General features: G+C 41.7%; 1 protein-coding gene across 4 annotated transcripts in view; it reads left to right on the plus strand.

Annotated features, from left to right (window-relative positions):
- Positions 1-13,846, plus strand: part of PPP3CA (protein phosphatase 3 catalytic subunit alpha) — a 204,066-nt gene extending 190,220 nt beyond the window's left edge. For 2 of the 4 annotated variants that reach the window (XM_077300770.1, XM_077300772.1), the window contains 4 exons: positions 1,135-1,219; positions 3,899-3,996; positions 7,735-7,764; positions 12,101-13,846. In XM_077300770.1, the coding sequence (XP_077156885.1) occupies positions 1,135-1,219; positions 3,899-3,996; positions 7,735-7,764; positions 12,101-12,288 (401 nt within the window). In that variant the 3' untranslated portion in view covers positions 12,289-13,846. The remainder of the gene's footprint in view (positions 1-1,134; positions 1,220-3,898; positions 3,997-7,734; positions 7,765-12,100) is intronic. The other 2 variants (XM_077300773.1, XM_077300774.1) reach the window with 1 other exon arrangement.
- Positions 13,847-23,564: the final 9,718 nt, after the last annotated feature.

Consider the following 23,564-nt stretch of genomic DNA (forward strand, 5'->3'; position numbering starts at 1 on the left):
TATTCTGGCAGACTTTGATTAGCTTGACCTGAGCAGAGACCCCATAACAAGTCACAATGGTTAGATTTTTCAGATGGTTGACCCACAGGGTAGAAAGCACAAGTATCTAACAACAGGGGTTGACTGTGGGGAGTAGGTAGCAAGAAAATGATGTTCAGGACCGGGGGGGAAATCCGAGAACAAAAAACACGGGGCTTGTTAATTTTTCTATTTAGATGCTTGGTGATTGCACACCAAGGACTTGGTGTACATATTACTCTTCTAGCATGTTGTTTTTCAACTGACAACCACCTAACTTGCCAAATGAACCATCCCTACTGTGCAGGGCGTGTTCCCGTGCTTTTATAATATGTTCTTGGAGTTTCAACTCTGGTTGTGATCCATGTGATTAGAGGACCCGTGTGGTAAAATGTCAGACATTATAGTAGATCATGGAGAGACTGATTGGGCAGATAAAGGTAACACGTAGAAAGACGCTAATGGTCTTGATCTGATAATGATGAAATATATCAGGTAATTCCAGTTCCTCAGGTCAAAAGACTAGAAATAAAATTGCAATGTACTTTGTCTAGTATGTCAGTGAAAATTCTGGGTATTCACCCTTCATCCTAATAAGGATGCTGATTTTATTGCTTTTAGGGAAATTTAAAAAGGCAATTTACTCGGAGCTGTATGAAATATGCATTCTAAATGAAATACGTTATCATGTCATCACATCAAAGTTATATAAACCAAGTGAAAAATAGAGTAATTATCTAAATTAATGATATTCTGTGTAACTACTGTACGTTTTTCTAATTTAAAAGTTTAAAAGATGTTCAGTTGCTGATCGGTTTTGCATTAACCATGGGCTATTTTTTTAAATGCAAAAAGACTAATAACAGGTTGCATTTAACACAGAGAGACACCATATGTGGTATATTTTACATATGCATACATTATATTAAATGCGCTTGCCTCTGTCTATAGATAAAAAGTATTGTTTGCAAAATTGTGGCCATGCTGTTGAGATTTTATTCTTATTTGTGAAGCTATGTTGTCAAAATATTGAAAAGTTACTGAAAATTCAAAATGGGAACATTGAGCATTACGTGTGCAGCTTTTTCACATTGCATGTTAATTTTTCTCTCATAGGTGCAACAGCTGCCGCTCGGAAAGAAGTGATAAGGAACAAGATACGGGCAATAGGCAAAATGGCTCGAGTATTCTCTGTGCTGAGGTATGTCTTTCCACAAAGATGGAGAAATGCTCCAGTTGTTGCTCACTTTCCCTTACAGCTGTCATCAAATCTCAGAAAAATTCGCTTCTCCCTTTTTCTTTCTCTAAAACATTTCTATGCCACCTTTCCACCCAGTAAGAATCCACAAGGCAGCAGACATAAAAACATTGAAACAATTACAATCCAGTTTAAAATATAAAATGCATTTAGAAATGCATAAACAACTAGTGCCAAAATGAGGGCCAATAACCATTATAGGGCTTATGCCAGATTAAACAACAAAACTCTGCCCCTGTTGGTAGAAGATACTGATAGAGGGAGAAGGTTCTAAAGTTTTTTCGTGCCACAATAGAGAAGGCCCTTTCTCAGGTCTCCACCCATCTAGCCTCAGATGGCAGGGTGAGCAGGTAGTTAGTTTTCTTTGTATGCTTCTTTTGTTAAGGAACGTTTTGAAAATCTAGATGCTGGTTAATTCAAAAACTAAATGTTGGTGCTATGCACATGTGTCAGCAAATGGTGTAGTTCAGTGTTAATGTGAATGCAATCAGAAATGTGAAAATGGTCATCTATCATGTCACTGACTCCATTCTCTATTACTCTATTCTGAATTGGATGCAGCTGGAATGAACTGGAGTGAACTTAAAGAAATACATTAGTCAGCGCTCTACAATAACGTCCTGTTTATTTTATAGGAAAACCATTGCTCTGTGTCCATAAGGTTACAACCAACCATGTTTTCCACTGGTGAAAAAGGGAGGGGATGTCCACTTTAAGCACAAAAGGATGTCCACTTTGTACGCTTGGGATCACTGGACCTGCATGGAGCCATGTAGGATGGGGCCTGCGATTTAGCCTTCTTTTATTCACTGATTTCCCCAGTAATGTGTTCTAGTAATCCTGACTATGAACAAAGCATAGTCTTGCCCTGGCCTGGATGGGCCAGGCTAGCCTGATCTCATTATCACTCAAAAGCTAAGCAGCAGCATCCTTGGTTATTATGTGTATATGAAATCGCCAAGGAAGTCCAAAGGTATGCAGAGGTAAGCAATAGCAAGCCAATCCTATGGGGTCACCATAAATTGGCTGCAAATTGATGGCACTATCAATTAATATGAAGAAAGCAGAGGTCAGGAGCAAGATTAAGCATCTCCTGGTCTCCCTTTTGCTTGCATCTTCTTGGCAAATTGCATCCTCTTCTGCACACACAAATCTACAACCAGAGTCCCCAGACAAGTATTTACCATGTTTCCCCGAAAATAAGACATACCCATAAAATAAACCATAGCAGGGGTTCTAAGCACGTGTGCAATATAAGCCATACACCCAAAATAAGACATACCCATAAAATAAGCCATAGCCGAAGTTCTAAGTGTTTACTCAATATACGCCATAGAACTAAAGCTGTGGCTGCCATTTTGCTCAGGATTGTGGGTCTCACTCCCCAAGCACCAACCAGCAACAGTCTGTGGTAGGGTTGCGGCTGCTTCAGTACCCATGGATTTCCGAGGTGGCCAGTGCCACGGCACGGAGGAGAGGGGCAGAGGTGGCACCAGTGCGCAGCTGGCACCCGCATGTGGGCACAGAGCTCTGCGCCTGCATGCGGGCACTGGCTGACATGCCGCCAGCATCAACACCCCGCCCCACCGCGCCAGCACTGGCCACCCCAGTCTCTCTCACCCCGCACAAACACCTGTAAAGCTGCTTCTCCCCAGCACTGACCAGCAACAATCTGTGGGTCTCTCTCACCCCACACAAACACCTTTGTTGATGGCATCAACTTCTCTAAATACCAATAAGACACCCCCTGAAAATAACCCATAGTGTATCTTCTTGAGAAAAAATAAATATAATACAGTGTCTTATTTTTGGGGAAACACGGTACTCCAAAATACCTATCTAGTATGACCTATATCAGAAAAGGGCAGAAAGTCTCATTAGATTTGCTCTATCAGTTCTTAGGCTGATAAAAACAAATAGATTGGGTCCCTTTTGACCACCAGCACTAGCAGGCCATGGACTCTACATGAGCAAAAGGCATGCAGGGCAGGGAATCTGGGTGAGGTCGAATGGAAAAGTTGGTGGGAGCCAACGAAAGATGGCTGTGCAGTGGAAACGCCAAACATCCTGGCTGTCACCTGCTAGCAATTGTCATGTGAATTGCAGTGCAACCCAAATTTATGTATCTGTTAAGTGTATTAAAATTGATATATTTTGGATAGGTGATACCTTGACAATAAGTTTTTATAACATTCAAAGATGTATTCACAGTGACTTAAACAAGGATATATATGTATGTGAACTTCGTTGTCGTACTGATCCTCTGCACAGTTACAAGATGAGTTTTCAGTGTCTTGCATAAAAACTGTGTTGTCAGGAGTATATTTTCTCATGCCTTTGAAACTCTTGTCTAGGCAAAGGAGGCAAGAAATTTTTCCTTTGGCATTCTATTTCCCCCCCTGCTTTTCAGCCCCAAAAAATTGGCTCCCGTAGCAATTTAAATCCCAGGAAACCGAAGTAAAACACAACTGGAATTATGATGTTGAGGGGAAGACATTTACCAGCTGGAGCTGAAACGGTGGCAGAATGCATGGTGTTGGCAACTCCTTCCCCCTCCCCACACAGCACTGGAGATTTCATCTGTGTCATGCGGCTGACATTGTCTTCTCCTGTTCCTGCCAGGGAAGAGAGCGAGAGTGTCCTGACTCTGAAAGGGCTGACTCCAACAGGAATGCTGCCCAGTGGGGTGCTCTCCGGAGGCAAACAAACTCTGCAAAGCGGTAAGTATGTCTGGGGGTGTGTGTGTTGTCTTGTGTATCGATTCAGATGCTAAATTACTAGATTTCTGAGGCTCCATTCCATTAGGAAACATCACCTTTCTAAACAGAAAAGAAACCTAGTCCACAAAGCAACTTAACCCCTCCCCCCATTTTGTGATATTTTTTTTTAGATATAGTTGGTGCCATTTGGGAAGGATGATCCTACTCACATAGGGGATTTCTGCTACTGTGAAGAACAGAACAAGCTTGGGAAGAAAATTAATAACTAGCACACAAATGCCCCTTGGCGCTGCTTTCCCTTAGATCAGCCTTCTCAACGTTTTTACCATTGTGAAATCCCTGAAACGTTCTTCAGGCTTCAAGAAACCTGAAGTTGGCATGATCATGCAGAATATGGTTGGGAAGCATAGCATTTATTTATTTATTTTATTTTATTTTATTTTATTTTATTTTATTTTATTTTATTTTATTTTATTTTATTTTATTTATTTATTTATTTATATGCCATCTTCCCTGAAGGCTCAGGGCAGTTCACATAAAACAGAAACAATACAGATATCTTAGTTTAACAATAATAAAGGGATAACAACAAGCAACATAGAACAATAAAAGAATATGGAGAACAGTGGGTTGGGCAGAATTGTAGTGGGTGCCATAGGAGGGAGGTTCAAGGGGAGGGCCCATGGGAAGTGGTGGTTCAGGTCAACCTCCACCAAATGCCTGGTGGAGGAGCTCCCTTTTGTAGGCCCTGCGGAACTGTTCAAGTTCCGTCAGGGCCCTGATCTCCTCTGGGAGCTCGTCCCACCAGGTGAGGGCCAGGGTGGAGAAAGCTCTGGCCCTGGTTGAGGTCAAGTGAGCTTCCCTGGGGTTTACATGCCCACCCCCTCTGGGTCCATCATTAGCCAGTTGGGATGGGGGTGGGGGATCAACATATATGATCACCCAGAAAATTATATATATAAGAAATTCCAACCAATTCAGGAAGCGCCAGCATTTCACAAACCCCTGGTTGAAAAAGCCTGCCTTAGATGAATAAAGTTCATCCCAATGATCAGGAGAAATCTCATACAAATTGACACACAGGCTACCACGATCAAGCTTTATGCCTGTTGGGCTTATTTAGGGAAGGGAGAACCTACCAGAAACCCCCTGCCGGCACTGTTGGCATCAGCACCAAGAGCCTAAGCTGAGCCTTGCACCAGCATAGTGGTACATGGCTTAGATTTTATGAACAAGTTCCATACCTGTCAGTCTCCACTGCAGATTCTTTACAGATTCTGTTTGATTGCACCGTAATTTTCAGTGGGCTATTAGGCAAACAGAAATGTTGCAGAAGCAGCACACCCTGGGACAGAAACTTTCTAGTGTGTGTGTGAACTTGTTCATAGTATCTGAGTCAACGTTGGTCTGGAGCAGCAATTAGGTCTACAAAAACAACCGTTAGAAGCCAATAACTTTACTCAAATTAGAATGTGCACAATCGTTTCACTTCTTGCACCATAATGCTTCTCCACCCCTTTCAGAATCTGAGCCAGTACAGTGTCAAAATTCATCTTCCCTATCCATCCATCATTGTGTCCCTGGTGACTGAGGAGCAAATGTGCTCCTCTCTTAAGGATTGCATCCATCACTGTATGAGGAGCCTTTTCCCTAGCCTAGAGGCAGAATGTGGTATCAAAGCTGTTTGTGGCAAGCGCGGGTGCCAACCCTTGAATCAGCAGATTTTGTCCAAATAGTAAACCCCGCATTATAGCCTCCTTTCCAGTCTGCACAGTTAGTTTCTGGGGGTGATTTTAATGGATGAGGAACAAGTGAAGCACATATAGCAAATTCACGATTTACCTGCATGGACACGAAGGAAAGAATTTATTAACGGTGTAGTTTGCTGTGCAAACATTTGAGCCATTTTCTTCCACTGGCACCTTTTTCAGTCATCATTTGAACAAGCTCATACAGTTAAAGCTGGTAGTGTGTTTCTCTTGGAATAAGGAGCCGTTTCAAGGATGTAATGTATTAACTGCATTTCGTTATCTGTGTTTATTACTGTATAACATATTTTCGTGAACCCATGAGTGTCCGACTGTAACTATGATGTAGCTTTCAGTAACTGTGAGACTTTGGACATTCGCCTTTTCAATAACTCGGTCTCAGCCTCTAACTTTCCCATTTCTTTCTTGGAGTTTTCTTCCCTGTATTTTTCCCTTTTCTGTCTCTTTTTTCTCTTATCTAGAAGATTCAGGTATTCTGGGTTAAGCTCTCTTTTTGGTGGCTTGTGTTACACACAAATGGTAACGTTCCACTTTGTAAATGCTGCACTATGATGAGCCATGTGCTTTTGGCACAGGCATGAAATTTTGATATGCAAAGAGCATCTTATCAGTATTTATTATTCTTCCGGGGGGATGGCCAACAAAAATGCACTTACCTTGGCGATTAAAATTGGTTGCTATCTTATTGTTGAGAAGCCTTGTTTAAAAATGATGGTCCACAAATCCACTCATGCTGCAGCATTAGGACTTAGTGAAACATTATCGTCCTCAACCCATGAGTTAACACCTTGCGCCATTCACCAAATATACTGAAATCTACATAGTTTCTGTTAAGCACATTTTGCTGCCTGCTCTATGTATTAACAGAAAATATGAGCAATATATTCTGTGAAATGTGTACATCTCTAGTGGCCATTATTTCCAGTGTATCTGTGCTGGTTTGGATCCTGTTTCTCATCTTAATTTCTGTAATCTCTCTCATTCATTTTGATTATGCATTTTTACCTGTTATTTTCCATCTTTTCCCTTAATCACCTAAGGGCTATAGATTCCATGGGGGGAAACTTGTCCTTGATGCAGAATGACACTTTGTGAGATTCCACTGATCTCAAGCCCCTTGTTAAAAATGTAAATACAACATTCTAAATGGGTCAGACTTTGTCCAAATCATGTAACTTTATGGCTAAGATTGGGCGGGTTTTTCTGCCGTACTCAACAACAATAATAATTTAGGTTGCATCTAGCAACTTCTTAAAATGTGGGCTCTTAAAAGAAATTCAAGATAAAATTAAATTTTTTCTTTTTCAATTCCTTGCAAAATTCTTAAGACATTTAGCAGATTCGGGGGGAAGACTTTGGAAAAGATGCACAGCATATGTCCCATCTCTTTCTCATACATACACAGAATTAAATTATGATTCGTGTGTGCTCTTCAAGCTGTGTCGGTACTCTTTTTCTGTGTGTCTGTGCATATAAAAATTATTAGAGCAAAGAAGGTAATGCCTACTCTGTTTTTACAAATTCCCACTTCTCTGAAGTAAGACTCCAAGACCCCATCCTTGGCCACAGAAAGTGCTCTATAATCTGGAGATCAGCATTAAACAGTGGCTCCTGTAGGCTTCAAGCCATTTCTCTCTTAATGGGCTTTTCTTAAATCCGACTTGCCCCATTAAATGTTGCATATACAGATAGTCTACTTTAATAGGGGGGGAAATCAACGTGGAAATTTTTTTTTTCAATATAAAGAGAAATTCACTGACACCCCCCAGTAAACGAAATCTATTGCCTGCAAACTACAATACCTGTTTCTGTTTTGTGTTAGCATTCTATGTTGTCTTCTGTGTCAAAATCCAGCACTTACAGTAACCTTTAAGTGTACTACCTCCTTTGCTATTCACTGACTTGTTCTTAGAGTTAAATCCTCTGCTCATTTTTCTCATTCGTTTTGCTACCCCTTTCTTCTCTTCAGCTACTGTTGAGGCTATTGAGGCTGATGAAGGTAAATTGGCCAGACCCCTTTCTGTTGTTTTCTGCAACAGACAAGGGCTCTGCTGGGTGTATTCATTTTGCTGTAGCTTGTACAGAGTGTGTGGGTGTTGAGCTAACAATTGTGGCTCAGTATTAACCTAAGTTTACTTGCTTTAAAGGGGAAAGTGTTTCTTTTGTTGTTGTTGTTGTTTCTTAAAGTTGCAACAATGTTCTGATCTGTGTCCATTAAGTTCTCAAAGTGCTGGAATGAATGTCGCACAAGGCTAAGAAAGCTTACAACTCTGTTCAAAGGGGGCACCGCAGCTCTTTGGTAAAAGCCATTTGGAAACCAAGCAGTCTCCCTTTTGGGGGGAACCAATCATTCCTCACCTCCTCTTCTGGAAATTGACTGGCAGTTCAACCCTGAAAAGGGTTCTCCCTAAACCAAGATCCCAAGTGAAAGTTATTTTTGAGTGAGTCTTCACTGTAAGTCAATCTCTTTTAAGATGTCTCCTTTAAAAAAAAAAAAAGTTTTAAAAAGAGAAATGGTAAGGTGTAATTTTTTTTTCAAAGAAGCTTTGGGGATTTTTTTTGTAGTGCATTCATTAATAGCAGCACTATATTACCAACTACAGAAACAAAAGTCAAATATATTTGAATGCAAAAACATCAGACTGCCTTCTCTCAGGGATACTTTTCCTTCAACTCTTAAGCAATTTTTGTTGGCTGTACTGTTAAGAGATCTCCAAACCACACACTGAAATATCTATATGCATAATGCTGAACTAGTACTTCAAATGTTTTGCAAGAAGACTCTCAAAAGTTCCCCTTTAAAACAAAACCAAAAAAAAAAATTCAGTTGTATTTTGTTCTTGCCCCCCTAAAATATCTTGGTTTTTCGAAAGAATTTTATTAGCCATTAGTTCTTTTGGCATGGGATAAGAACGCCATTTTGGCCCCTTGTATCTGGTGTTTTTTCTTATTGTTCTGTCATAGCAGTGAACAAAATTCTTAGAAGCAAGTAAGAGAAAATACAACTGCTTTCTAAATAGCAGTGAGCAAGCTGCTATTTATGCTGGAATCCTCTATTCCTGTCGGCAACTTACTCTGCAGTGTGCATTCTTGTTGACAGTTTGGCTGTTTTTCTTTTTCCTGTGATTTCTGTGACTGTGTTGTGTTTTTTTTAGTATTACTCTCAATGTAAATTGCTAATAATCATTGTCTGACCAGCAACTGCAGCAGAGCACATTCCTCAAAACTAAGGTGTATATAAAATGTCTGCTTGAGACTCAGATTAATTTGAATATACCTCCCATTCTGGAATTAACGTGTTATTCAAGTTAAACCTCTATTAATCACTACATCTTCATTATAACCAAAGATTTTTTTTAGTTCCTCCTCTTGAAGATTGAATAAAAAATATTCTGCTTACATTAAAAGCTTTACTAGGGGCCTGGTCCTTTGATGGAGCCTAATATTGACCATCTCCAACTGCCTCATCATATTTAAACATCAGCATGCATCGTACACCTGCTCCAAGGAAATAGACTGGGTGACAACGGGCCATAGTCTGTTTGTGGTTATTTTAAAGAACGATCTGGACGCTTAGCTACTAAACATTGTTCCAACGTACCCCAAATTTGACATTGGGGGAAAACTTAATCTTGATTTACAGGAGGGGAAGAGTAGTACCCAGACATTGGCAGGGGATGAGGGGGGGAGTTAGTCCACAGAGCAATTCCATTGTCTGAAACAGTCCAACATGCAGTGTTTAAATAAATTGACTACTACATTGTTTAAAGCAGGGGTAGTCAAACTGCAGAGCCTCTTGTGGCGTAGAGTGGTAAGGCAGCAGACATGCAGTCTGAAAGCTTTGCCCATGAGGCTGGGAGTTTGATCCCAGCAGCCGGCTCAAGGTTGACTCAGCCTTCCATCTTCCGAGGTCGGTAAAATGAGTACCCAGCTTGCTGGGGGGTAAAACGGTAATGACTGGGGAAGGCACTGGCAAACCACCCCATATTGAGTCTGCCAAGAAAACGCTAGAGGGTGTCACCCCAAGGGTCAGACATGATTCGGTGCTTGCACAGGGGATACCTTTACCTTTTTTACTCAAACTGCGGCCCCTCCAGTTGTCCATGGACTACAATTCTCATGAGCACCTGCCAGCATTCGCTACAATGGGAATCCATGGACATCTGGAGGGCCGCAGTTTGACTACCCCTGCAAAAGTCTCACTTTCGGATGTGGTGCATCCCACCCCGCAATATATGGCCCCAAACTAAGTCACATCTTTAGCAGGAAGAATGGAATTGGTGGTCTGTATCTGCCCACACTGATACGCATTTCCACAGCAGTGGCTGGCAACATGTCAACATGAGAGGCGTAGTCCCCGCATAACTTAACACAGGTGGTTTAATTAGTATTAGACATTCCCCCTTCTAAGAGAGATGCAAACACCATGTTAAAATTCAGAGAGGACAGTGATGCTTTTCTCTCTCAAGGAGTACCAAATTGATCACTTTGCAACAGATAAGTAAAAGAATGAATTCAGGCCCTTGATCCTTTCTGCTCAAACCCTCTCAATATATACTTTTTTTCTCCCATGTTACTGGTACTAGCTGACCATCTTGGCTGTCTTGCATTAATAAATATAGCCAAAAGAAATGTAACCAACATTCTTGACATTTTTATTTCTTACCTTTATTGAATAAGAACCAAAAGCACAGTGAAGGGTAACAGCAGTTGGTACTTAAGCCTTATCAGCAGAATGTTGCTGCCATTTTTGTTTAAACAGAGACCCTTTCTAGAATAAATCCCTGTAAGACTTATCAGGCCCCTGAATATTTTTCATTGAGTGTGTGAAAATAACTAGTGAGATCGATGTGGAACTTCTCATGTCATTGCTGAAGGGCAGGTTCCTTGGCGTTTGAATTCAGTTACTGGCTCCTATGTTCTTACACTTTCAGAGTTAGGAGGGACAAATATGGCAAAAGAATTATATACAGAGTCTATCACACTGATTACAGCAGTTTAACCAGATTACTCTGTAAGTGCTCAAGGGCTGACAGATAAGGGTGTTTCCTGAACAGTACAGCATTTTTTGTGCTGTAGTGGAGACACTGAGGGACTTCTGCCTAATACATTGTACAATTATCTTTGTTTGGTCAATCTCCTACAGCGACTGTATCTACCTATTATCCTGACAATTTAATACACAGATGTGTATTAAATTGGCTGGATAATAATAAGATGGAACAGACGATAGGACTGCATCTTCATTCCCTTTCCCTTCCTTTCTCTGATATGAATTCTGTTAACTGCCTTACCCACAAAATGTTGCATCAGCGTGAACATTGATCAGATGGGGGGTGAGTACAGATAATCTACAGTTCTATGGCCTCGTATCAGTTGCTTCATTTTGGTTTATCAGATCATCCTTGCTATGCTAGTACTTGCCCCCTATTTAAGATTCCTCATTCTAAAGCACTGCTTCCAGCCACATGAGATTTCACCTCCCTTCCAAATCTTTCTGGAGTTATCTTTTACAAAACAGCAATTATTTCTACAAGAAGAAGTTTGGCTCACCTGGAAATACAGGTATAAAAGATAAAAAGAATAGGAGTTGGCGGCCAAGCTGTACTTACATGAAGCCATTGACAAAAGCCATGCTGTTTCAATCTCACCATGAGAAGTTAAATCTATTCTACAGAAAAATAATCTCCCATGAACATTAATGGTTTGAGGAACACTGAGGACAGCCTAAACCTTTTCACTTAAAGACAATTCAAACCACTTGTGCTCATGTGATAGTCATCACAAGACAATATTGCTCCCCCAGTTCCACATGATTAATGTTTACTACAAATGGCCCCAAACACATTGATGTACACGTCGTGATAAAGTAGCATTCAGGACTAGGTGAACTCTTGGGAAGTAGCAAGTTCCCTTGCATCATACCAGCTGACTCCAACTGTCACATTCACCACTTGAAGTCTATAGGGTGACTCTATCTTTGTGACTGCCATCAAAAAGTATGAATCAGCCTTTCGACGGCAGATTTTAGCGGCTCAGTATGTTGCTATGAGCACTATTACAGATAATCATAAGCTGCAGAATAAAACATGAGCGCGGAGTTTTGTTGGGAAGCATGTTAATCTTTTCAAGAGACATTGGCTGTTTACTTTCTAGCTGTTTCCAAATACATCCAGAAGCTTTTCTTGCATTGCCATTTTATTGTCTTCACCATGAAGGAATTTCTCACTCAGTTGACTGTGTAGTAGAGCACATCCAGCTTGCCCTTTGCCTCTCCTGACTTTTCTTTCATTTTTTGTTTTTGTCGTTTGTTCTCCCCCCGATTCTCTGTTTAGCTATCAAAGGATTCTCGCCCCAGCATAAGATCACAAGCTTCGAAGAAGCCAAAGGGCTGGATCGGATTAACGAGAGGATGCCCCCGCGCAGGGATGCCCTGCCGTCTGACGCCAACCTTAACTCCATCAACAAGGCAATCTCCTCAGAGACTAATGGCACCGACAGTAATAGCAGCAATATTCAGTGACCATTTCTGAGTTGTGAAATATTTTTGTTTTTGTTTTTGTTTTTGAGCTGCAGGGCATGATGGGATTGCTGCTCATCAGCAGTTGGATGTTCTTGCCTCTGATGATAGCTTACTTGCTCTGGGGGCCAGGTGTTGGATTCAGTTTACAATATCGTCATCTATGAAGAGATAGTAAACTTTATTTGGGTGGGTGGGTGGGTGGGGGGGCTTAAACACCCCCTTTGGATATGCCTTTAAAATGCTTGTAGACAACTAAATGAAAGCTAATGCTGGTATATATTGCAAAGTTAGGGGAATGAACATGTTTTCCTACTGCATTGGAAACTCCTAGATATGTTAACTGAAAGGCCTTCTCTGATGTTACTGGACATGACAACTTTGTCTGATTTCTTACTAACTATCGTACGTTTACAGTTGCAGCACTAAATATGGACAACATCAAACATTTTTAACAAAGTGATGTACAAACTAAATAAGGAGACTATTTATTGATAATGTTTTGCTACTCTTGTCAGACGACGGCTATCTTACAAAAAAAAAATTAGGCACTCTTAAAAATGAAAGAATGTTGCAAATTTGTTAAAAATGCCAAAAAAAAAAGACAATTTAATTTTGTACAGATTATGCTTACCTCAGGTTTCTTTAGTGTGCTTGAATGCCCTTCTTTAAATATAACATTTACCTTAACTAATTTGGCAGTGAGAAATCCTTTTCTTTTAAGTTTTTAAAAACAAAACTGGAATAATGATACTTTTTTTTTTTCTTTTTTGCTGTTTATATTTAGGATTTTTTTTTTTGGTAAATCAAGTCTTGGTTGTGGCTTGCTGAATTTAAATATTTATGAGTGGTGCATTTTTAAGTATAGTGAACAAGACACCCTATTAAGTGCAGTGAAAGCATCTATATTCTGTAAAAATCTGCCTATGCATGTTTTTTAAGAAAAACAAATTGGCTGAATAGGCCTGTATGGGACTGTAATGCGCTTAGTGGTCTGACTTATACTGGAAATGTATGTATACTGGCGTACTTTATATTCTCTAAAAAGAAAAAAAATGCTAATGCCTTTGAAATTTTGTAATCAAAAAAAAGCTTTGAAAAATCTAAGGGGGAGAGTATTCTTAAAAGTTTTTAATATAAGCTTGTCAGTGCACATATGGATGGTTAGCATGTTTAGCAAACCTTGTGAAATTTAAATAAGTTTGTAGTTACATGTGAAACTAAATGCATGATAACTGTTAATGTCATGATGGTTTAGTCATTTTGTTACGTTCCGTCATGTGCCACAAAAAACGTGTAATTTTTTCACTTTTTTCCCCTTTGTATATCAGTTACGGGTTACAACTGGTTCATTCTTTAAAGGAAGAGGAAAAAAAACAAACAAACAAAGCAGTCCACTGATATTTTTTAACAATTGTATAAGTGCCCAAGTAATTCACTACAGCCTACAGCCTTGCCTTTGTAATTTGACTTCTGAAATGTTGGCAATCAAAGCATGCACTTGTAACAATGAAAAAAAGCATTTTATATTACTACTCAATAAAAATGTGCATGAAATTAAGACTCCTTTTCTCACTAAATTTCTGAAGCATGCTAATATGTGCTTAATCTTCACTTTAGGCATTTGGGGGAAGGCGCGACTGGGAAAACTCTCACCAATAATTTGATACCTTAGGCTAGCAGATAATTCATAGATATACATGTCATTACTTCTATAGGAATTATGTACTTTTTTTGTAGCCTCCTGCCCTATTGAACATGGAGGTGATCTTTCAGTAAAGAGAGACAAATTGTCAAATTGTTTCACAATTGCCAGTTATTTCCATTGTGGTGATATAAAATGGCGTTCACTATGTTTTGCATCTTAAATACAGGTGCCATTAGGGTTGCTGAGTTCCTGGCGGGGGATGGGGGTGTAGAGTTGCCAGATCCAGGGTGGAGTCCTGAAGATTTTGGATGGAGCTTGGGGAGGACGGGGACCACAGTGGGGTACAGTGTCAGAGTCCACTCTCCAGAACATCTTATTTTCTCTAGGGTAGCGGTCCCCAACCTTTTTAGGGTTGAGGACCGCCTCCGGGGGTGGGGAAGAACCGGCGGCCCTGGTGCCACGCATGAACGTTAGTGCCCCCTGGTGGTGAAAATGTGCATGCCTCTTCCCCACCCTCTCGCAGCAAAAAGCTAGCCGGGCTGGGAGCGAAGCGGCCGCTTTGACGGCCGCTTATCTCACGGCCTGGTGAGCTTCTCTCTGCGGGGGGGGGGGGAGAGGCAGCCATGGCAGCCCAGTAGCGGGCCACGAACCGGGGGTTGATGACCCCCACTCTAGGGGAAACTGATCTCTGTAGTCCCATAGTGAGATATAATTCCAAGGATCCCCAGGTCTCGTGGAGGCTGGCATCCCTAGGTGCCACTCTGGGAAACATTTCTACTCAGCAGTTGCCTACTTGTCCTTTGTGTTTTGATTTTCTCTTGATGTAAGAAAGAATGTTCTCCACAACAGCTGATCATTTTATCAATGCAGGACTTCTGTACGTACACATTACATGCTCTTCTGCACTTATCAGTTTTTAAGGCAGATCCACGTGTAGATCTCCCTTGCTTGAATAATGACAGATTATTGTTAAATTGTAAACTGCACTCTACCAGCATGCTTGCATGTTCCAAAAATCTGATAAGATTTCTTCCCACTAAATTAAAATAAAGATGAAGCACTGATCAAAAAGGATATAGCCCACCAAACAAGATTTACTACTTGAGTTTTGGGTCAGAAGTAGTCTGCTTGATGACTCGTTATTTCATGTAATAATTGGTGAACGGCCTTTCCTTCTGTTTTTGCATTGTACAGCACTAACTGTGATTGCTCTTTATAAATTGTAGAATAAAAGTGTCACTTCTCTAAAGAAAGTGGGTGAGATAATAGTGCCTCAAGTCTTGGTTGGACATGGTTAAATTTCTGAGTTTTGCAATGGTTTTAATCAGCAGAACAGGAAGCTTGCTCAAGTAGTAAGTGGAAAGTGGTCCTTGAAAGGTGTTGCCTTGTTTGTTTCATAGGGGTGTGTACTTGTCCTTCTGGGTCCTACACTACAAGAATTGATTATGTTGCAAACATATCTTTTTTGTAATAAGGAAAGCACATAGATATCAAACAGGAAATAAGGTAATGCTTAGCTTTCAAATAACAAATTGTAAATACTGAGATGTTTTTATACACAGGACACTGTTGAGATTTCAGCAGACCTACCCTGTGCTACTCACTTGCCCGTCTGTAAGATGGTGGAACCAGCATATGTGAGTAATGAATGAGGGTACGGCAGGATACGTATGGTATAGTAGTTCAGAGTTACACTTTTCTATACAATTCTGCTGTACAAATAAGCATTGAGGTGCTTCATGTGTTCATGGGAGATGATGTTTCTGCTACTTCCCCTGTTTCCCCCTATATAAATTAAATGCAATCTTCTTTGCATATTAAATATTAAGTTTGGACCTATAATAGCCATTTGTGGACGGGAAGGTGTTTCTTTTCTTTTTGTTCACCTTTCTGTACATTCTGCCATGCTGTTTCACCGTGACCCAACAAGAAAAGATTTCAAATAAGTTCTGTGTATGACTCGCTGGATCAAAAACTGGGCCATAAATTAGTTGCTGGGAGCTTAGCCTCTTGACAGAGTCTAAACTCCTTATGGCAGGAATAGTCAAACTGCGGCCCTCCAGATGTCCGTGGACTACAATTCCCGTTCGCTGGCAGGGGGCTCATGGGAATTGTAGTCCATGGACATCTGGAGGGCCGCAGTTTGACGACCTCTGCCTTATGGTATTGCTCTGACATACACAAACCCTCTCACCGCATTGAGGTGTGCATCCAGGAGAGAGAATTTAATCATAGATGAGTGTCAATATGTGGGTTTCAAGGATCCTGGCTGCAGCAATCAGAGCCCCTCTTCTTCATCAAGCTACCTCTACTGTTGATCAGCCTTATTTCTCTGTTCCAAAGAGAAGTGCCTTGTTCAAGGATGGAGACTGCAATGGCAACTGTAATGGATTATAGTAGTGAAAGGGAACACAGGGCAGCTTGTTCCTACCTCTTAGCCCCGGAAGCCTGCGTGAGGATGGGCAAGTCGTCTCAAAGAACCCGCACCTCACAAAACATTTTCTTCCTCCTTTTCCTAGCGTTGCATACATTTAAACTTTTTAATGGTCCTTTAAGGTTGTTGGGTTACCTCAGAGTCAAGCCAGCTGAGAGACGATGTTCAGAATTAGCACGAGGAGAGCACATATACAGAACAGAGGGAGGGCACCTTCCCGGAACATTATCAAACTTTTGTCTGGTTCAGGCCATTTAAACTAACAGTTGAGCAGGGTGGGTCCACCGATCAACCGTTAAGTTTAAATGGCTTTCAGCCATTTAAGCCATCTGGTTTTCTCTCTCATCACTACCTGCACCGAGTGTTCCTCACTGAATGCCAAAACTGCACTGAATGCAGTTTTGGCACTTGAAAAGGCATAGAAGCATAGAAGATGGAACAAGAATCCCATTCTGTGTGTGCCTAATCAGGATGAAGCCCTCACAGCAGCTTAAAATGGCAGATGGGATCCTCCAGCGGCCAGAAGGAAAACACATCTAGTTTGGCTCTCATGTTTCACTTCATGAACAGCTGGCTGGTTCCCAATTTATTTATTTTTTAAATGTCATTTAATAAGTCTTACTTGTTTTTTAGCATGGCATACTGGTTTTTTCAAGTGAGAACTTTCCAGCCACTTAAGATCATGTTCAGTAGCCAGAGCTAGTCCCTTTTCTTCAGAGCTTCAATTATGGAAGTTGCTGCCCAATAACCTCCTCAGGCTTTTGCTCCAGAAAGAAATGGTGGTGGGACTCCTTAAGCACTTGACTGGAACACCTTCCATTTCCAAAGAGTTTCAACGTAAGGGATAAAACATTTGCAGACAAGACTTACAAACATTTTAGATTGTGGTGGCTTTGTTCGGTAGTTTGTTTTTTCAAAATGAGGGCTTGAAGAGCTGCTGTCCATCTGATAGCCTATTGCCGCATCTGCCGCCAAATTCCTTCACATTGGTATCTCTTATTAGACACTCCAAGGGCCAATTCATTTGCCTCTTTATCACTTGGCATGTCATTGATAAATGGGTGGGCTGCTTCCATTGACAAGTACTGTGGCTTGTGCGTTTAACGCAGGGGTAGTCAAACTGCAGCCCTCCAGATGTCCATGGACTACAATTCCCATGAGCCCCTGCCAGCAAAAGGCACTGGCAAACCACCCCGTATTGAGTCTGCCATGAAAACGCTAGAGGGCGTCACCCCAAGGGTCAGACATGACTCGGTGCTTGCACAGGGGATACCTTTACCTTTAACCTTGGTGTAGTGGTTAGGAGTGCGGACTTCTGGTGAGCCGGGTTTGAATCTGTGCTCCCCCACATGCAGCCAGCTGGGTGACCTTAGGCTCGCCATAGCACTGAGAAAACTGCTCTGACCGAGCAGGAATATCAGGGCTCTCTCAGCCTCACCTACCCCAGAGGGTGTCTGTTGTGGGGAGAGGAAAGGGAAGGTGACTGTAAGCCGCTATGAGCCTCCTTCAGGTAGAGAAAAGCAGTATATAAGAACCATCACTTCTTCTTCTTAGTCCAAAGCAAAGACACAGTTACCTGCTTCCAATGTAATAAAAGTTCACTTACTTACACAAACTAGCTGAGGTGGCATAAAGTCTGTTCACACTGTTTTCAAAATGAACTTCCTATTGCTTCAGCCCCCCCCCCTCCCCCTTTGCATCCAAGCTAGTAGATTCTTCAAATAATCACAAGGGTAAGCTCTCATAATTTTCTGTAATGTGGTGACAGATCTTTCTCAGCAAAACAATCCTCATAATGTCGCTTCATGCTAGTGCAGACTTGGTTTCACATGAGTGAATTAATGTGAGTAAGAAGAAGACCATTTTAACTATTAAATATAAAAAATACATAGGGTGGTATTAAAATTGGCCAGCAAACTCCATTTGTGCTGGGTTTTAAACAGCTATTGAAAATGAACTGTCACTGAAAAAAATATTGTTTCTGATTTCAACAGACTGCGGTCTCGCTGTGGAAGTTACTGCCCCTGGGTCCAAATATGCCACACTTTCCTTCTGCTGTATTTCTGGAACAATACCATACAGACACATTTTTGCATATGAGCATCTGTCGCCACAGTGTACTCAATGTGCTAATCCACCATCTTTCTTTCACCGTTTTTGAATCCAGCAATTATGACAGCAATTGCTGTGAGATGGAGCAAGAGCCATGGCAGATGTCCTTCCTGGTCCCACTCCGGCCAACATTTTGATGATGGAGGCAGGATCAGAAGACCTTTGTTGGCTTAGGGTTTGCCGCTAGATAGTGTCAATTCATCATTTCGAGAAAAGCCATTTTTATTGGCATTCAATGGCAACTGGAGTTTTCATAGGATTTTAAAGAGCCTAAATTCCACGCTAGCCATCCTGCGTGGATTCAGAGCCGGTACTGGAACTGTGGGGGAGCTGGGCAATGCAATCTGAGAACTAAGAGCCATGATGCGTCCCTGGAGAGGTTTGCTTGTACAGATCTTTGAACAGATCCTTTCCTTCAGACTGGATGGCCAGGTATGTGACATTCCCTTTTGCTTACAAATCAGGAATACGGTATGTTTTCTCCTTAATGCTGGGCATCAAAATAAGTAGGCAGCGTAGTTTCAAACAGGAACACTGTTTAATAAATCGAGTTCTTTTCTTTGTGTGGCTGCAATGACAACAGCTTCCCTTCTGCCTGTTCCTGCCCACGCCAAAGCCCTGGAGTGGACTATGGCAGTCTAAAACACTACCCTGAATTAAAGGAACAAGGGTACTCAACCACAGGGTACTCAGTCAGGTTCCTGCCCGTCTTAGGTTCATGCAGCCTATACAGGCATGTTCAATATATGATCTTTGTATTGGCAAGAAGATATATCAAGAGGAGCAATAGGATTTTGGACAAATGAACTGGACCAACCAGCAGGGACTCCACCTTATGGGACTAAACTAACATAGAAATCAGGGAGTAGGACAGACTATTTCATTGTAATGTATGCAATAAATATACCCCAAGACAGGTTTAAAGTTTCCATTCCCCACTGCTGTGCTCCTAGTCATGAAGAAGCTCTTGGCTGGACAGTGTCTTGTTAGAGGGAAGGAGGTACTGATCAGTGGCCTTCAATCTGTTTTTATCTTCAGGATTCAAGTTGGAGGGAAAATGGAAAGATGTCACCTGGGCCCACCCCTGTTCCCATCCCCTCTTGGGGTGGATGCATACCTCCCCTCCCTGGATGGCATTTGGCCATGATGGGTGCTTCCTTCCATGCTCCACATGGGGCTTAGCTGCCATCTTGTATCATCAGCAATTGCTACCCAATCCACTCGCAGAGTTCTTGGACCGGCATTTGTGTTCCCTTCCAATTCATACAGAAGATGAGCCACTAAAGAACGAAAAATCCATCCAACAAGCAGACAAGAGGCAAATCTAATACTGATCCTTCCATCCCAAGTACAGCAGAAGCTTCTAGCCCTTGCTTTATCTGACACAATTGGTGCATAAATTATTACTTTTGCCTTCTGCTGTGGTTAAATACCAAGAGTCTTCTTTTGGGCTTTCTCTCTGCCCTGTAAGTAATAATTTTTTTTTCTTCAAACTGACTTTCTTCAAATTACAAAACATTCTTCATAGCAACCTTCTTCAGAGACTACAAGGTAACATACAACCTTCTTTCAGGACCAACTTTCTTCAGCAACTGTAATGGAACAAACTTTTCCAGGAACCCAGGTGGATATCTGGACAATTCTAGCATGAGTAGGTTAGCGTGATGGCTGCCGTGTAGGTATGGATCTGTGTCCTTCTGTTCCTCTCATGTGTCATTTATTATTCCATAGCAAAGGTTAACATGCATGGTGAAATAAATTTTAAAAATAATGTGGTCCTCTCTTTCTCACTTAAAAGATCAATAAATTTATGGAATCTTTTTTGTCAGGTAGCTAAGACAGATCATGCTGAAGATGAATATAGACAACAGAGATAATGCTGGGTCAGAAGCATTATCTTCTACAGTGGTTGGATCCACTTGTATCTAGATGAGCAACTAGCTTTGCAGAAGAGGTTAAGAACTTGAAGGTGTTCCTGGGCCAGACTCGCCACTTCAAAAAAAGTTGGCGCACCAACCAAGAGCATCAGCAGCATCTGGTTTGCCAAGTCTCTCTTAAGCAGGAATGTGGGTATTGATCAGGCCCTGGGGCTTTTTCAGTCATAGTCTCCACTCTGTGGAATGTGCTCCTCAAAGAGATGGGAGCCCCATTGTTGGAGATCCTCAGCAGATACTTCCAGGCTTATTTCTTTGCCCGGGCTTTTGAGGGGTGTGAACAGTGGGCATCTGTGGGGTGGAGGGTACTTGGGAAGACAGCTGAGTTTTTAAATTAATTTGATTTACATTTGTAATGCTGTAGGCCACCCTGAGACAAAAGAAAAGATGAGGTATGAATATTTTAATAAATAGACTTATCTATTATCCTGTCTCTGCAGGAACAGCTTGAAGAGGGACTCACATCCTTCTTAGCCTAGAACAGGAAGCTCTTCCATTCATGATGGAAGAAGTTTGGCTGCTGAGACTTCAGAAGGTGCAGCTGATGCTCTAGGAAAGCTCAACAGCATTTGCCTTAACATTGTGCTCAGAAAGGAGCCGCTGATGGCCAGCAGGCTCTTATCTCTCATTATCTCATGCAGTTAATTTCCCCTCCCTGCCTTTCAATTGCTAGGGGAAATTACCTGGGAGAGATAATAAGACATAAAAGCCCTTCAGGTAGCTGCAGTTCCTTCTCTCAGCTTACTATCGAGGCCAATGCCTCTGAGCTTTCCTCCCACAAGCTACTGCCCAGACCCTGCCTTCAGAATTCTCTCCATAAACTCCTAATTTCTTCCCTCTGGGAAAGTAGCATCTGGAAGGGTTGCCCAGTCCTCCCTGCATACTGGAAGGAGGTGGGGGGAAGGGTTGCCACATCCAGGTTGGGAAACTCCTGAGATTTGGGGGTGGAGCCTGGGGAGGACAGGAACCTAGGAAAACCAGGTTCAGATCTCCAGTCTGCTCTCAAAGCTTGTTGGGCGACATATTTTGTGAGGATAAAATGGAGGAGAGGAGAACAATGTAAGCAATTTTGAGTCTCCATTCTGGAGAAATGTGATGTATAAATAAATAAAATGCTCCTTCATAGCAAGTCAGATCTTTGGGCCCTCTCACTCACTACTACCTTTTGGAAGTACTCTACAGAAGCTTAGACAGATAAAAGCTTTGCCTAAAACCTGGTATATGAGATATTTTAATTGGAGATGCCAATAACTGACTTTTGTAAGGTAAGCACCTAATCTACCACAGAGCCAAAGCCTTTCTCTCAATTTTCTGGAGGAATGTGTACAGTGGCAGGTACAATTAAGAAAGAAAATGGTCATTAAGGGCCCATATATTGGATGTCCATCATCATGGGAGCACAGAATGGTTTATACCAAGCTCTGTACCACATCGACCTCCATGGTTCAAGCACACTATCTAAGATGGGTGCCAGGGGAAAGGAGGAGGCTGGTCCCTAGAGCACGATTTACCTGGGACTGCACAAATGCAGTAAGCTGTCCCTGTGGTAATAATTAGGCAGCTGGTGACCTTAGCAGCTCATTCTCTAATTGATCAGCTGGTGGCAGGAGCTATAACAAAGCACATTGAGAAAACCCTTCTGAGAGTCAGGAGAGCAACATGTCAGGGAGCAGAGACTTGGGACAACTATTGAGGGCCAAGATGCCCCCGAGGACCGAAATGAAACCAGGTCTGCAGGTCAGCAAGTTTGTTCCACGAGAGGGGCCATAGGAGAAGAAACCACAGAGAAATGTTTTGTTTAGAGACCTGCTCTGTTTAAGATGGGCAGAGCCAGACCAAACCTATATATCCCAACAAAAGTAGTCATGTGTCTTGACATAGTTGATCAGAGTAAAATAAGTCTCTTGCACCAGCATATGGGCTCATGCACAGTTTCTGTGTCGGAAAGAAAAAAAACCCTGCAGGTCATTGTTCTAAGACTTAAATTAATCTGGAGGGAATGGAGAGAACACTTTTAATACAAGTTACAAAGCAATCTTCCAATTTTCCTTGCTATTGCCAAGATTAATTAAGGATGATATCCCTGAAATATGGATCGTTTGAAAGAAATCAGATGGGAACAAAGCTTTAATAAAATTGTCAAATGCCTAAATACATAATTTATCTCCTCACTGCAGATCCAGAGTGATGAAAAATACACTCTGCAGAAGGTTAAAAATTAAACTATATTATGCCCATGTGAACCAGTTTTATGTTGGTGGAGCAAATCCCAAAGTTTCTCAGGTTGGCATAGATGTTTAACTCTTCCAGATGGGAAATGTTAGTGGGGAAAAGAACTGGGAAGCTATTTAGTCAAAAGAAAGAAAAATAGACTTCCATGATCAGGCATACTTTTATTTTATTTATATCCCACTTGTTTCCCCAAATGGGGACCCAGAGTAACCTACAGTATTGTTCTCCCCTTCTCTTTCATCCTCACAGCTACTCTGTGAGGTATATAACCCTTAACAATTGCAGTGAGCCCTATACACAAAGTAGTTTACAGTGTAGACCAGTGGTTCTCAACCAGGCTGTTGGGACCCCTTTGGGGATTGAACAACCTTTCATGCCAATCTCTCAGCATGGTGAGCAGCTTGGCTGGGGGGGGGGGGGGCACCACCACTGTTGCCACGAGATCGGCATGGAAGGACAAGAGGCAGAACTGAACTGAGAAACCCCGGGGAGAAAACCCAATTGATATACCATCATGAAGAATGGATCTTCACACCATTGGTCAGTTTCAGTTTAATTTCTGGGAAAGAACACTTTCATAATTTTATGGTTGGGGATCACCACAACAGGAGGAACTGTATTAAAGTGTCGCGGCATTAGGAAGGTTGAGAACCACTGATGTAGGCTGAAGTTCTGGGATCCATACACGAATGTATCTGAACCCTGATTGTTGTTAACTACAGCTTCAGGCTAAAATGTCTCCAATCATGTCATCAGTTATCTCTAGGGACGGGTGAAAACTAGCTCATGAACTAAAGTTGGTGATGAATTTTGGCCACTTCCTGATTTGCAAACTGAATTTTGGGACAGGTCAACCAGCATGAACTTTCAAATGGTTCATGGTGGTTTGTGAGTGGATCCATTTCAAGGCAGACTGTCT

Source organism: Paroedura picta, chromosome 10 (genome assembly GCF_049243985.1).
Source record: "Paroedura picta isolate Pp20150507F chromosome 10, Ppicta_v3.0, whole genome shotgun sequence".
NCBI classification, from domain to species: Eukaryota; Metazoa; Chordata; class Lepidosauria; order Squamata; family Gekkonidae; genus Paroedura; species Paroedura picta.